Source organism: Leucoraja erinacea, chromosome 13, assembly GCF_028641065.1.
Source record: "Leucoraja erinacea ecotype New England chromosome 13, Leri_hhj_1, whole genome shotgun sequence".
NCBI lineage: Eukaryota > Metazoa > Chordata > Chondrichthyes > Rajiformes > Rajidae > Leucoraja > Leucoraja erinaceus.
This window is the reverse complement of record NC_073389.1, coordinates 45,111,674-45,128,234: the sequence shown is the minus strand read 5'-3', so window position 1 is coordinate 45,128,234 and position 16,561 is coordinate 45,111,674. Positions and strand designations below refer to the sequence as shown.

Below are 16,561 nucleotides of genomic sequence, written 5' to 3'. Positions count from 1 at the left end.
ATAGCTGATTGAGAAAACTAACACAGTGCATCAAATCATGGGAATCTTACAAAAACCTGATTTTTAAAATTTCCTCTTTAAAAGCAAAGTGCATGAGATTACAATAAATCAAAACCTATTAAGTAAGGAAACAATTCATTTATTACCATCTTGTTATAAATGTATTACACAAAAGACATTGAAGTTAAGTGGTTAATTCGAGAGCAGAACAGTCAAAGCCTAAAGCTATTGGTTAATCTTTGGTGTCTGTGTGAGCCAACTACTGCATAACAATGTACAATCGTTTTGAAAATAGTGCTTCATAATAACCACACCTCATTTCCCAATTTAAAAAAAAAACTTCAATTTAAATGTATAAACTTTCACATCCAGGACGAATGAATCCAGGACAAACTGGAAAAAATGTCCAATCAAACTAACAGACTTTGAGCTTTGTACAGTTTTACACCATGCCTAAATAGACCAATAAAACTAAATATCAGACTCTTTTACATACTTTTGTCAGACTTCGCAAGTACCTTGGGTTGACCTCATTAATATATAAATTTATAAAGTAAAACAATACCATCACTAATATTTATGAAAGGGTTCAAACAAGTTTACTTTAAATGAAGTCAACATGTTTTGAGAGAACAAGGTAACACAGATCAAAGTGACCTCAAGTTTAAAATACATTCTACATGATCAGTAGTATATTCCAACAGTACATTTTGCAAATAGACACTGGCATGTAATGCAATTATTGTAAATACAATTTGACATGCAAAAAATCTTCTCAATCTAGTTATATTTAAAAAAAGTAATAAATTCACCAATAAAAGCCTGGTAAAATATTGACTGCAAATGGATTTAACAAAGGATATTCTGCAACAAGAATGTTTAAAGTATATTTTCTTTATTGACAGGAATCTATGATAACAACAGAGCTCTTTCTTTATTTTTCCCCTCACTCTCTCGAAAATTTGCCTCCAAATTTCACAGCAGCCTTGCCCATATGGTCAATCTTCTTTAGTGATTTCAAATTGATGTACGATGATTATCCCCAAACAGTGCTAAAGAAGAAGAAATGTGGTTGACTTGTCTCACCCAGCCTGAGTGCAATGATCAGATCAGATCAGATCACTGGTGGAAGGGTGTCAACCCGAAACATCACCCATTCCGTCTCTCCAGAGATGCCTTCCTGCCCCGCTGAGTTACTCCAGTATCTGAGCAAAGGCTAAATAAAATCGGCAACATGTTCAAAACAGTAATGATTCCAAGAGGATGGATGATTTCTATCAGATCTTTAACTTGGTTTGAATCAGGAGTTTAGAAACCTGGAGCAAATTCTTAGTCTTACAGTGGCTGCTCTAAAGTCCTTGTGAATAGTATATGTGGATGCCAATATTCACTGAACCTGCAATGTCGTTTGCATACGCATACAATACACAGAAGCAAAAACAGATGAAATGCAAACACTCAGCAAACTAAATACTCAGCCCCCTGAAAAAAAATGATCAAGTCTATGACCATGCTACCATTCCTTGCATTTGCCACCAAATTGCATTCATACAAACTCCTAGAATTACAGAGGAGGTAGAACAGTATGAAATTATGATCTAATGAAGGGTCCACCTGTAACATCAATCTATCTTACTCTGCCAGATGTTGACCATCATGCTGTGCATTGCCATAATTTCCAATTAATTTTTTTAATCCATATTTTCATGTTTATACATATCAAAAACTGTTTTTGTAAAGTTTATAACCTGTTAGGTAACCGATAACTTATAAATCTCTTCTGAATAATTTCAGTTCTGAAGTGATTTACTCCCACCATAATTGTTCCCTTCCAGGTTGCAGTAGAACACTCTTTAGAGTACAGAATTAAAATATTAACATTTTTAACAAATAACCACAAACAATGTTTTTAATTTTTTTTTACAGTTTTATGCCTGATGAGAATATATCCTTCAATTTTGTAAGGAATGAAAGTCCAGGATCCCAAAATCCACCTAATTCAAAGATGAATTTTAGTTTTGATTTTAAAATGTTTAGTGTTCAAAGAGGAAAGAGGGCTACAGCTGCCCTTAAACGTCAATGCTCTTCAAGTACAACCGTAACTTTATTAAAAATTTGAAAATATGAACTAAAACACAAATCAACAAACTGCAGTTATAATAAAAATGCCCTGTGCCTCTACACAGGAGCATAATTAGCAGCTTCAACGCACATTCTCGTCCAATCCTCACTACATATACCAATTCCTGTTTGAAGATGTGCATAATCAATATTTCATCATTTACATCAATTATTTGTAGCTAAGTAGTAGGTAGTGCAAACTTGGAAAAACTATACATAACTTTTTAAAAATGGACGTGGGAATGAATAGAGTACAGGAAGGAAATGAGTTAACCAAATATTTGCTGAAAACCAGATGTCTCCATGTAATGCAGCAGAAAGAATGTGAAGAGAAACTGAAAAGGCACCTGACCATGAGCTAGCCTTGTTTATGTTTACAAGCAATGACACTGACAAACTTGGCAACTGCCCAATCACCAGATATGGTGCAGGATCAAAGTAAATTAAAAATCACAATGAGACATTTGTTTCTTCTTTAACACCCTCTCTTTACATAGTTTTGTATATTAGCTTGTGTTTACTTCGATTCAAATCAAATGTACACATATAAGGGGGTTTTCTGTCATGCAGGCTATCTAGTAAATCAATAAATGCGTTTAGTTTCTGACCTTACACTTCTCAACAATTGGAAAATGAATGCAAATGGAGAAAATGGCATAACCATTGCTTCAGAATTGGGTGTTTTCAGATAAGAAAAAAGACACCAAACTCTCTGTGTTATTTATTGGAGAGGCAATTAACTAAGCTAGTTGATTTTGATACATCCCAGTTAAGAAAATTTAAACCTATACTGACAAGAATATGTTGCAATGCTATTGCTTAGGACTTCAATATCAGTTACCTTGGGGTTGTTATAACACATAAACATGTGACATGTAGCACAGATAGATCATGTATTTGTAGATGCGATCGCTGGGCAAATTCAGAACTTTGCTCTGCCCCTAATAATTTCATTGAAAATGTCAATTACTACCACACATGAAGATGGAAAAATAAACTCATTTGAAAAATATGTCCTGTTTAGATTAGGCTAGAAGTGTGTGGACAAATTCACAAACAGAGACTTCACAACATTGGAAACTTGGCAATTGTCTTGAGAATGGGTTTCAAGATTTGAGAAACATCCTTGTGTTCAAGACAATATTAAGCTGCTTTGAGAGGAACATCAATAAAACCAACAAACAGCTCTAGATTCTCCTATCTTACACTTTCACCCTGTTGTAATAGAACTGCATAAATAACAGCATCTTTCTCAATGATCTGCTTTCAACACAAATCATTTAAAGAACACATTTAACCCTTTCCTAACCGGGAAAATTAAAATCCAACAACTTCTTCAGAAAAATAAAATTAAGCTATGGTTATTTGAAAGATAATCATTAATCATAAAAATAAACAAATCACTGCGCAATAATGAAATCTAGATCTAAAATGTTGTACTTACAATAGTAATTCTGAAAAATATCTATTAAAAAATCTTAAGTACTATAGGTCCCAAAATTAACAATAACATTGTTACCACACAAACAGTATAATTTCATAAAGAACATAGTAAAGTACAAATGCTGCAATACATTCATTAATTTTCTGGAAATTAAAACAGTATATTAAACCTGTATTATACTCTCTGTGATGCCTATTATCAGGCACTTGGTTATTAATCACCCATCTATTTCCAATGAATCAGTCAAGTTTAATTATTGAAAGTCATTCCACTGTTTGTCAAATGTGTTCACAAAGAAATTCGCAAGCAGTCAGTTTCAGCACTAAGTACTGTACTCATACCTCAGTTACAGCGAATTTAGTGCCATCAATTGGGTCATAGTACATTGTAATCTGTCATACCACCAGTACGGCAATTTTCTTGAGTGCAAATTTACAGATAATAGGTACGGACACTGCATAAAACTAAGGATTGGGTTAAGACTAACCTAATTTTCACGTAGGAACCTGGCTGATATACTTTTCATTGCAGGCCTTGAAAAGGTGGGGAAAAAAGTTCTAATTTATCTCAATGCCATGTCGAGACACACTTTATCATGCCCCCCTTCCATCCATAATCCAATTATTTTCAGTTAGATCCACTAAGAGAGTGAAATATTCAGAAAGAGAATTTCTCCATAAAGTCCAAAGGAGGGAGCTCTTAAAGATAGCTGAGTCAGGGGATATGGGGCGAAGGCAGGAACAGGGTACTGATTGTGGATGATCAGCCATGATCACTTTGAATGGCGGTGCTGGCTCGAAGGGCCGATTGGCCTATTCCTGCACCTATTGTCTGTTGTTATATATACATGTTTATGTGTGGCATCGCAAATGTTGGTTAATAAACAAGTTGTGAAAGAGCTAAACAACATTTGCCTCCAGGGATGCCGTCTGACCCACTGAATTCCTCCAGCAGTTGTGTTTTGCTTCACATTCTAGCATCTGCAGTACCCTGTCAACTTGAATACATTCACATTTCCAAAGAAGAGTTATACTTAAAGCTGTAATGTCGTACAGAAATGAACAAATATAGATGAGTTATACGTGATTACGTATAATCTAGAAATACAAAACTTAGCTTGCCCAAAAGAATCCCCAGTATTCTATACTGTGAAATAGTTTTGGGTGCATCATCCCAAGCATTACTAAAACCCGGATAGAACAAGCATGGCAATGGTGTAGGAAGGAACGGCAGATATGGTTTAAACCAGAGATAGTCACAAAATGCTGGAGTAACTCAGTGGAACAGGCAGTATCTCTAGAGAGAAGGAATGGGAGACGTTAATGGGTCGAGACCCTTCAAACTGAAAGTGACGGGAAAGGGAAACGAGAGATATAGAACAAATGAATGAAAGATATGCAAAAAAGTAACAATGATAAAGGAAACAGACCAGTGTTAGCTGTTTTCTAGGTGAGAACGAAAAGCTGGTGTGGACATTGGTGGTAGAGGGATGGAGAGAGAGGGGATACAGGGGTTACTTGAAGTTAGAGAAATCAATATCACACCCCTGGGTTGTAAGCTGCCCACGCGAAATATGAGATGCTGTTGGATCAGGGAGACAGAAGATTGATTTGTTTGATTGCAACAGATAACCTCAGCCATTGCAAATTTAGAAAACATCAATTCTGAAAACAAAACAGATCCCGAGTTCAAAAAAGATTGTCAAGTGCACCACAGAAGCTTTAATATTGAATTTAAATATTAAAAAAATAACTACAACCCTACTTGCTTTTTCAGCTGGACATCAGATTCCATGGGAGTGTTTCATACAATATGGGTGGGGTTTTTTTTAATGACAATTCTTAGATATCAACATCACTAAAGTTGAAAACATAGCCATTATTTAATCGCTGTTTTTAAGGGGTTGGACAGGCTAGATGCAGGAAGATTGTTCCCGATGTTGGGGAAGTCCAGAACAAGGGGTCACAGTTTAAGGATAAGGGGGAAATCTTTTAGGACCAAGATAAGAAAAAAAAATTCACACAGTGGTGAATCTCTGGAATTCTCTGCCACAGAAGGTAGTCGAGGCCAGTTGATTGGCTATATTTAAGAGGGAGTTAGATGTGGCCCTTGTGGCTAAAGGGATCAGAGGATATGGTGAGAAGGCAGGTACAGGATACCGAGTTGGATGATCAGCCATGATCGAAGGGCCGAATGGCCTATTCCTGCACCTATTTTCTATGTTTGTTAGAGCTTCCAGTATGCAAGTTGGCTGCAGACTTAATCCATTACAACACTTGGGAAGTATTGCGTTGGCTACAAAGTATTTTTAGAATTCCATGCTTTGGAAAGGTGCAATTGAACATAATAATTTTCAGACAATGGCAATTTGGGAAAAGTGTGTGTGACTTTAAGCTCTTTTAAGACCATTTTAGCAAAGTGCTTGAAAATCATCTGCCATGATTATTACCAGATGTCTCACCTTTCCTCACAGCAAGGTGGAACATCAGCCAAGATCTTAATTCAAATAAAACGTGCAGTTACTCTGCCATTCACGACTGAGCTAGATTTTTTACTCTACAGCCTGGAAAGTTATAGATACCTTATGCAACATATTAAGTTTTATAAATATAAATTAAGATTACAAATTAATGTTTATTACAACTTATGCCTTTTGGTCTGTTGAGTTCATGTCATGGCAGCACAGTGGCACAGCAGTAGAGTTGCTGCTTCACAGTGCCAAAGACCCTGATTTGATCCTGACTACGGATTCTTTCTCTATGGCGTTTGTACCTTCACCCTGTGACCGTGTGGATTTTCTCTGGGTGCTCCGGTTTCCTCACACATTCCAAAGTGCAGGTTTGTAGGTTAGTTGGTCTCTGTAAATGGCCCCTAGCGTGTAGGATAGAACTGGTATACGGGTGATCGAGGTCGGCATGTTCTCGGTGGGCTGCAGGGCCCATTTCCATGCTGTATCTCTAAACTTAGCCAGCTCTAGGCAACGTAAAGTAATCAGACTGATTTCCCCTCTTATTTACCTATAACTCAATATTACAAATTATGTTCAGTCTAGCTATATAGGATGTTCTCCTTTTGGAAGTAACTACACGATTTGAAATTCCATCAGTACTGATTACAAACAGAAGTTGCAAGAATCTGACACCAGCAAAATTAAACAAAGACTTGCTATTTACAAAAACAAGACAAACACTTCTCAGATGCTTCATCTCTCGTCTACTATTTCTCTTCAACATTAAATCCATATTAGGCTCCTGAAATCCAGACATGCAGTCTTAGGAGACTCCTTAATTTAATTGCAGCTGGTTTTAAGGACTGTGAAACTACTTTTGAAAATTCTGATATTATCAATATATAAATGATAAATTACTGACAATGTGATTAATGAAATAGTACATACTGGAATTAGTTATAAATTATAAATGACTGATTCTTGATTAAAAAATTGTGTATTTTGGAAGTAGAATATTTTTTAAAAGTATAAAATGTTTCAACATCATTCCCTGTCATATATTTCCCAACAAGAGTTTAAGGATCCAAATACAAAATACTGCAGATGCTGGAAAGCATAAGTAGAAACTGCTGGAAATTCTCGGGTCAGATCACATCTGGTGAGATGGTTAACATTTCATTTAGAATTTTGAAATATTTGAAAATTAATACGTTTTAGTTGTAGAGGAAGGGAGAAGGGATGGAGGGAACAACAAAGGTCCCTGATAGGGTGGAGATCAGGAGACAGTGAAGGACTCAAGCCACAGTGCTGACTGAAAGAAGGTGCTTTGTCTCGTGAAACCATGTCTGGAGGATTTAAATGGGAGGAGACGAGTGAAAAATGGAGACAAGGAAGAGACAAGTGAAATCTGGATCTGAAATTAATGGAGGATTTAATTCATCAATAAAGAATAGAGTGACCGATTACCCATTACATTCATGTGTTAAAACAATGAAAAGAAATTTCAAATAATTGTCAAAAATGTTGCATAACAACCAAAAATATTATAAATCCAAGGGCAAATTGGGTTAGTGTTGACGGGCAAAAAGTTTGGCATGGACATGTTGGCTGGAGGTCCTGTTTCTATGTTATACTTCTGTAAATTAAATAAAATGGGCTGTGAAATGTTGGTACAATCTTTTCCCTTAAGCATATCACAGAGGAAAAAAGTGAATTTCCCAGGACAGTTCTTATTACCTGATCTTGCAAGACCACTATTGGTGTTTCATGAACAGTATATTTGGAAATACAAGTTAAAATATTGAATGCATTTCAGAAACTTCTACACTTCTATTCAGCCAAGGTGTGTTGAACTAAGAATGCAAATGCGATTGCGGTCCCATCCCAAACTCTATTTCACCAATGAGTGATGAAAAGTTTTCAGGATTAGTTTTGTGGGCATTCAATGCTGAACCTGTATTTTCCGTCATTTTTACAATGAATGGTGAGTTTTATTATGCTAAAGTAGTTGATGTACACCAGTTATTACAATTAAGGAGGCAGGAATCCTGTCATACTATGCCGGTTGAAAACCCTTGCATCATTTTATAACTGTACCAAAATCGTAATAAGATATTTCAGTTCATTTGGGTTCTCCCTGGTGAAATGGTCCATATATATCCAGCTATAAGCATCACCAGAAATTACTGGGGGATTATTTACATGTTGTTTGTCCGAGGTTGCTGTATTCCTGTGCTCACATGTTTCCTATATTTCAACAATAAATGGCTACAAACTGAAAGTACTTCATTGATTGCAAAGGACCTTAAGATGCCCAGGCCAATAAAGGAGCTCTAAAAATGCAATTTTCTTTTGCAAATATTGACTGTTTAATTCCACAAATGTCTTTTCTTATTTTTGAACTTCAGCATTTCAGTTCAGCCAATCAAGGAGAGCCTTTAGTTTTATATAAATGATATCCTGGTCACCGCGGGTAAAATCTGGTCAAAATAATTTTAAAAGTGCAAATGGATTCTACACCACAGTGTAACAAAATATAACGTTCAGCTGTAGCATTTACATCAAACTTAACTTCTGGTAATCTACTTGTGTTAATAGTCTTCCCCTTCCATTTCCTTGTGACTCAGTTTCCTTGTATTTTGCCAATATGATCGCTTCATACTACTTACAGGATATTCTCTGCACACTCCTAAATATAGGCCATTCTTGCTCCTCAGTGTAACATTGCTTTCTTACTTCCTGGATGTGGGCCAAGTCATAAAGGATTAACTAAACTGAAAAGGAAGGCTAGTGCTGAAGGTTAGCAAGAACAATGTATTGATGATGAAAGCATCATTATCCATAAATAGTTAATGATTTCAGATAGACTTGGCTTTGTTTAGCTGACTGTTATAGACTTTTCTTCAGTTGATTGACAAAATTACATTTTAAAATTAAGAGTAGACCAGTTTTGTTATCATCATTTAAATTTATAAAAACAATATTTGACACTAGAATTCCAAACTTAAATGCAAACTGTTAGCAAAGATTATAAGGAATAATATAAAGACTTCTGCTCCTTGTTTACTGTAATAAATGACATCTACTTGGAAATAATGATTTAAAAAATGCTAATTGCTGTTAATTTAATCATTTAATTCTGTTTATAGTACAAAGTTCATTAAATCAAGAATCAAGTTTGAAAAAGTCCAAAGCAGCAAAATATATATTGTCCTTTAAAATATTAATTCAGAGTATATGTGTAGTAGCTACAATGAAAAGTTGAACAACTTGATTTCCTCCAGTAACAATAGAATTAAGATGGATTTTGCAATGATAATTATGACATTACATATATTAGTAATAATTCTGGCAATATTAACATAAACTTTCCAATTTTCTTTTTGAATGGGATGAGAAAGATCCTGGTCATCCGAATCAGTTTAATGTAAATCACAACTGGATGCAGATCAGGAAAATCAGAATTGTCATGATTTTTCTGGTCTGAACATGCCAGGGTGATAAGGTACTATCTCTTGCATCCTGTCATACAATTCATATATGAATGTCAAACAAAGACTAACCAGATGTCTTTCTATTACTTCCATGTTAAAAAAAAACGTTGTTACACAAAACATACTCATGACCTGAGGTGGAAGATATTGAATGACAGTTTCAGATTCCGTTGAAAGTTAAATTCTTAGAATCTGGCATAAATTCAATGCCCAATAAACTGACCACTCTCCTGCACTACAATATTAGCCCACCTGAGTATATTCAACAAAAACAAAGTCAGTGCAATTCCATTTCCTGTGCCACTGCATTTCACCGTTACCTCAAAACGTCATTAAAAATATTTTCAATTTACTACAAAACGGCCGGATTTTGTACATAATTCTGAAAGATCTATCCTCTTCCTCTAGCTGTGAGAATGCAGGGTGACTTGGACAGGTTGGGTGAGTGGGCAGATGCAATTTAATGTGGATAAATGTGAGGTTATCCACTTTGGTAGCAAAAACGGGAAGGCAGATTACTATCTAAATGGTGTCAAGTTGGGAAAAGGGAAAGTACAACTGGATCGGGGGTTCCTTGTTCATCAGTTAATGAAAGTAAGCATGCAGGTACAGCAGGCAGTGAAGAAAGCAAATGGCATGTTGGCCTTTATAATAAGAGCAGTTGAGTATAGGAACAAAGAGGTCCTTCTGCAGTTGTATAGGGCCCTAGTGAGACCACATCTGGAGTATTGTGTGCAGTTTTGGTCCCCTAATTTGAGGAAGGACATTCTTGTTATTGAGTTAGTGCAGCGTAGATTTACAAGGTTAATTCCCGGGATGGAGGGACTGTCATATGCTGAGAGAATGGAGCGGCTGGGATTGTATACTCTGGAGTTTAGAAGGATGAGGGGGATCTTATTGAGATATAAGAATGTTAAGGGTTTGGACACGCTAGAGGCAGGAAATATGTTCCCGATGTTGGGGGTCCAGAACCAGGGGCCACAGCTTAAGAATAAGGTTTAAGCCATTTAGAACGGAAACAAGGAAACACTTTTTCTCACGGAGAGTTGTAAGACTGTGGAATTCTCTGCCTCAGAGGGCGGTGAAGGCCGGTTCTCTGGATACTTTCAAGAGAGAGCTAGATAGGGCTCTTAAAAATAGTACAGTCAGGGGATATGGGGAGAAGGCAGGAACGGGCTACTGATTGGGTATGATCAGCCATGATCACATTAAATGGCGGTTCTGGCTCGAAGGGCCTACACCTGCACCTATTGTCTATTGTCTATAATATCATTGATCATCATTAGAAAATCATTATTTTACTAACTATGAATTCACTGTAATTAAGCAAACAAACTGAACTTTTCTCATCACATGAAGGAGACTAACTGTGGGAGTATGTACAGGACTGCGTCCATTCTACTGTTCCCTATCGAGGTTTCTGTCATTATCTTTTGCCATCCATTGTGTAGTGAAGGTTCCTTTCCCACCATTTAGAACTCCCATTTTGGACCTGGCCATGGTACAATGTATCTTTTAAGAATGTTGCTGTATACTTCAAATCTCACAATGGAAGCACTTTTTCTCCAGTGGGTACAGTATAAAAATCATTGAATGACTTGAGTGTTAGCACATGAAAAGAAGATAATCTCTATCCTTCTCTGACTAGGTAGCAAACTAGTTTTTTTGGAGACATCTCAGTTAAAATGCTGTAGATTGTCATCCTTGGTACTAATTAGGACAGCCAAGCTTCAGTTTTTCCTCCTAACCTTCAAACTAATTTGAGGCTCATTTGTTGCAGGAGATCCCAATAATTCCAAGAAGCTTTTGGCTAGTTACATCTACACTGATTGATCATTGGATTGCAACACATACCATCAACTTTAAACCATCGTGTTCATAATCATACCTTTCTGTGCTGAAAATAAAATACAACTTTATAGCTGAATCTACTGAATAATCAATCTGTCAAAAGAACTGATCCAGAAAATGTTGGCGCCAACAGAATAAAATTGCTTTGAAGTTACTGACATTTCATATTATTCAAGTTTAAAAACAAATGATAAGCAGTCATCTCAATGCATCAGCTGGTTCTGCAGTATTAATTGAAACAATGATTTTGTAATACTGGCAAACTCCCATCATATAAAAAATGCTTCCATGTCGCACCGGAGTAACAAGATGGATTAAAAAAAAAAATTCTAAACATTTTACTTTCTTCTACCAGCTTAATATATTACTTTACAGCTTTCTTACCCAACTCTTTATTTTACTAAACATTTGGAGTACATTGTATTGCCTTATATTCAACCTCTTTGCACCTCTATAGATAACTCTAGTGGAATTCCAAAGATATCATAGGAAATTTACGTCTCATCTCAGTTGTGAATCTGTTCATGGCTCCACAAACTGAACGCAGTCTTGAAAGTCCGGTGGCAAAGTGTGCACATGAACAGCCTTTCAAAGGTAGTTGCTGGAAGAGGAGGTGCGTGGGAAAAAAGAGCATCTGATGCCTGCGGGCTGCTGGACCTATCCGAGTGATTCGAGACGTGTTCAGGCTCAGGAGAGTGTGGTGGTGGGGGAGGTGGTGGAGGGGGAGGTGGAGCACACGAGGGACCCTTTGCAGGCTTCGATGTTTCAAGATGGTCCGTTGACTGAGAAATATGAGACTGGAAGTGGCTCCAGAGACGGAAGTTGGTGCGGAAGGCCTTGTGGCAAATGTAGCAAATGAACGGCTTAACAGTGCACAGCAATTCCTGGTGACGCTCCAGCTGCTTGCGTATCGGGAAGAGCTTGCCACATTTTTCACACGGCCAAAGTTCACGTTCTCCTTTGTAAGTTAGATCCTCTGGCTCCCCACTGCAACTGTTTGATTCCGAAGCCAAGTCTTCCAAATGGATGGGATTAGTGGAGACTGCGTCAGGTACATGATTATCCTCAATGTTTGCATTTCTGTGGCTGGAGACACTCAGGTCTTCAGGAAAGCAAGACGAATTTTCAGAGTCAACATACATAGGTTCCATAGAATCACTGCATGCTTCGTCTTCCTTTGAGGTACTTGGGCTAGCAATGGAGTTCTCTACAACTTCAGTCTGAGCTTCGTTTGCCAAGACACCATTGTGACATGTTGTATCCAGGCAAGACTGTTTTACTGGGGCCATTGTATTTTCATTATGAACTTCGATCTGATGGCGCCAAATGCTGAAGGAGGATTTAAATGTGCGTTTACACTCTAGACAGGTTAGTTTTTTGTATTCACACTGACTTTCGTGCTCTTGCTTTAGTTCTCTGGAGTAAAACCTAAGACTACAGTAGCAGCACACATTAACATTCCTACAAATCCTCTCATGTCTTGTCTTCTCCGCCTTAGAAGGCATCTTGATTTTACAATGATCGCATTGTTTTTCCAAACTCTCTTCACTCACACTTTCAGTACTACATTGTTCTTTTGGCTTGATAGGCTTATTGTAGAGCTTGCAAACAAAAGGCTTCTCACCTGGGTGGGTCTTCATGTGTTGCCTGTAACGTGACAGGAAGCGGAACAGCTTTCCACATGTTGTGCATATGTACACACCTTTGGCTGTAGGCTTTAAATTCTTTTTGAATCCTTGTTCTGACCGTAGGCTTGGGTAACTATGAGAGATCTGCTTTCGTCGCAACTTGTGAAACAGCGCCTTCTTGATCTCCCTTTCACGTATCATATCACTTAGTTTCTTTTGAAATTTTTCTTCTGAGGCAGGACAGGAGCTGGGAGCTGCTGATGGGTTGCTGACTATCCCATGTTGTGTTTGGCTGTGTGTCCAAACTTTGAAATTGGTAAGGAATTTCTTGTGGCAGATATCACAGGCATGTGGCTTATCTGGGTTATGGTACATGCCAACATGGCGGAATAGGCCGGCTGGGGTTCGGAATTTCTTGGAACAGGTTGTGCACTTGGATCGCTTCCCAGTTATTGCTGATTCGGGATTAAAATGTTCCTCTTTGTTCTGATCAGTCTTCAACAGATCTTGATTAGCCTCATCTATAATAGGGCTTGAACTTTCCACAACGTTTTTCGTGATATTGGGAGAATGCTGGAAAGATTCTGATTTCTCAACGGAAATCTTTGCATTTTCAGCCTGGAACCTCCTTTTTACTGGCAGCGTGGATGTCCTTCTGGTCGTCCCGACGCTTTTCACTGAGAATTCCTTACTGGTAGATGGCAAGGTTTCTCCAACAGTAACTCGAATAATATCAGATGTCTCTGAGACAGGGCTACAAGGCTCTGCTTTTACTTTAACAGCTGATGGTAAAGAGATGCCCTCTGCTTCGGAAGGCCGAGATCCATCAAGCTGTTTTGGGCAAGAAGTCTGGCCAACCTGAGGCTCATCTTTTTGAAGTTGTTGTTTCATTGAATTTGTATTTATCAGTTTTTGGGAAGATACATCACAAATCATCTCTAGAGGTTCATGCTTACACATTGATGATCCGTAATTCATCTTTTGATCAAGAGGAGAAGAGTAACAAGGGACCTGACTATCCATTGATAATGACCTCCGAAGCAGACTTTTCACTAATGGGCCGCTGCTGACAACATTCTGGGTGTTAGACTGCAATATTGGGGGTTGAACAATGGGCCCCACCTGAGTGAAATATAGAAAATTATTCTCTTCAATTGTGCCAGGATTTGCTGTGTGCCCAGACTTTGGTTGGGAATATGCAAATCCTGTTGTTCCATGAAACGAGAATGCAGGTGTTAGTTGTGGCCTAGTTAAAGACGTTCCATTGACCAAGAGATCAGTCAGGCTTTGCCTTGTATCAGAAACTTTCCCACTGAAACTTGAAGTACCATCCACACTCATGGAACTTTTCCTATCCCAACAAAACCTCATCCTACTATTTCGAGCTTCCAGAGATTTGATGGCTTCATGGTACTTTGTGTCACCCAAGGCCCCACGCACATCCGTTAACAGGGGTTGTCCCTTATCATCCGACAGGTGAGTTGTACCAACATCTCTGGGCACAGCATTGCAATTTGCCCTTAGGGCATCCATCAAAGATGAGGATTTTAAACTGTGCCTTGGCTCTTCCTTCGACGGTTCCTTTTTCTGATTGGAATCCCCTCCCTTTGTTTCGGATTCAATGTTATTCTTATCAAGATCATTGCGCCCCTGACATACAATGACACTCCTTGGCTGGGAGCTATCAGGTTTGCTCACCTTTTCAATAGTACTTGGTGTGCACGAAATCTGAGGCGTCTGTGATGGAATGCTGGTTAGAAAAGAGATGCCAAGGTTATTACCCAGATGGTGGATGGATTCTAGGCATTTTTTCTCAATGAAAAGGGATGAGGAGTAGATGTAGTTCAGAACATTCTCAAAAATAGGTGCTTCGCAGAGATCCAGTTGGAAAACTGACTGGCTCTCATTCTCTTTCTTCGTAAACAAAGCCCGGAAGTAGTCACTGCTGGCAGCTAGAACATTCTTGTGTGCCCGGAATTTGTGGTCACCAACAATGAGGACTACATCGCACAGCTGGCCTTTTAGACGATCTTCATTGAGTGCACTCAGGAGAGAGATGGCATGTGCTGGATTGATGTAGTGAAATAATTCTTCCATGGTCTGCTCCACCTGCAAGAGAACAGAACATCAAATAAATACATATGAGAATAATGCAGTTTCAAACTCGGGTATACCAACCACAGAAAAAAACATGTTTATCTACATTCCAATAAAAAGGGATCACTACATTCTCTACCAAACACCAGTGCAAATCTACTATGCTACTGAATAACTTAGGGACTATGGCTAACTGAGTTATGTAGAAGCAGTGATATCTACAAATCAGTATGTCATCAAGTTTGAGCTTGACTGATAGTCTTGTCCAATTAAATGTCATATGTTAAGGAAATGCTGCAGTGGATTTTGTAGATGCATTTTAGAATGTGGAGGGAATTAATGTTTATGCTAGTGGGTGATAAATACATCAAGCAAGCTACTTTGTCCAGGATGGTGTTGAAGTCCTTGAATGGTCAAGGAACTAAATGTGTCCGGTAAAGGAAGAGCATTACTTTATAATTGACATGTGCAGATTGAGATGGAGTCAGCAGATAAGCACAGTTGATAGTCAGAACCTTTTCGTCCAGAGGTGAGAGGGAGAAAGTTTAATGGAGATGTGTGGGACAAGTTTTTTTATACATTGGGTGATGGGGGCTTGCAACGCAATGTCACTGTGAGGGTGGAGGCAGTGACAATAGTGGCATTTTTCGCGGCTTTTGCATAGACACATGGAAATACAGGGAATAGAGATATATGGATCCTGTGCAGGCCGATGAGATCAGTTCAGCTAGGCATCATGTATGGCACATATATTGTGTGCTGTGCTGCTCTACATTCTACAAGTCACTTGCTACTGAATTCCAAGTCTCTGACTTGCACTTTCAGCCAAAGTATTTATGTGGCTTGTCCAGTTAAGTTTATGGTCGATAAGAACCCAAAGAACAATGGTCACTTCCTTCCTCAAGTTCTTCCAAAAGAAAGATCCTCAATTCCCATAAGACTTCCATCGTACCAACATTTCTTGCATTCAGTCAAATACTAACGATGTCAAGAACAGTCTTTTTTTCTCATCTCTGAAATGTATCTGCTTTAGCCAGTCCTGGACCAAAGCGATAATTAAATATTGAGTGGATAGTGCTTGTGAAACTCTAAATAGGCATGAGTGAGCAGGGTATTAATCTGCAATTGCCAATTGAAACTAATCTATAATTTATTTGCCGATAGAATGCTATCTGCCTTTGAGTACTTGGTACACGTTAAACAAGGGCTCAGTACCGCTGCAAAAATATTGTTATTTCATTGCCTTTGCTGTTTCCAGTAGACCCACTGTTTCTTTACACACGGAGTTATTAGAATTGATGATGGACTCCGCTGTTATGCTGGAATATCACAAATAGACTGACAAGTGCTATCCACTCAGCTCTTTAGCTAAAGATGGCAGCAAATATTTCATCCTTCTCTTTTGGATGTCTTGAGTTCTGACATCATTGAGGCCAAAATAGCTCCTGAAACCACTGCCTTGTTATTGTATTCCAAC

General features: G+C 38.1%; 1 protein-coding gene across 1 annotated transcript in view; it reads right to left on the bottom strand.

Annotated features, from left to right (window-relative positions):
* Positions 1-236: 236 nt before the first annotated feature.
* The window catches only part of zbtb21 (zinc finger and BTB domain containing 21), a 43,114-nt gene continuing 26,789 nt past the window's right edge, over positions 237-16,561 (bottom strand). The window contains exon 2 of the mRNA XM_055645108.1: positions 237-15,096. Coding sequence (XP_055501083.1) covers positions 11,866-15,084 — 3,219 coding nt within the window. The 5' untranslated portion in view covers positions 15,085-15,096 and the 3' untranslated portion in view covers positions 237-11,865. The remainder of the gene's footprint in view (positions 15,097-16,561) is intronic.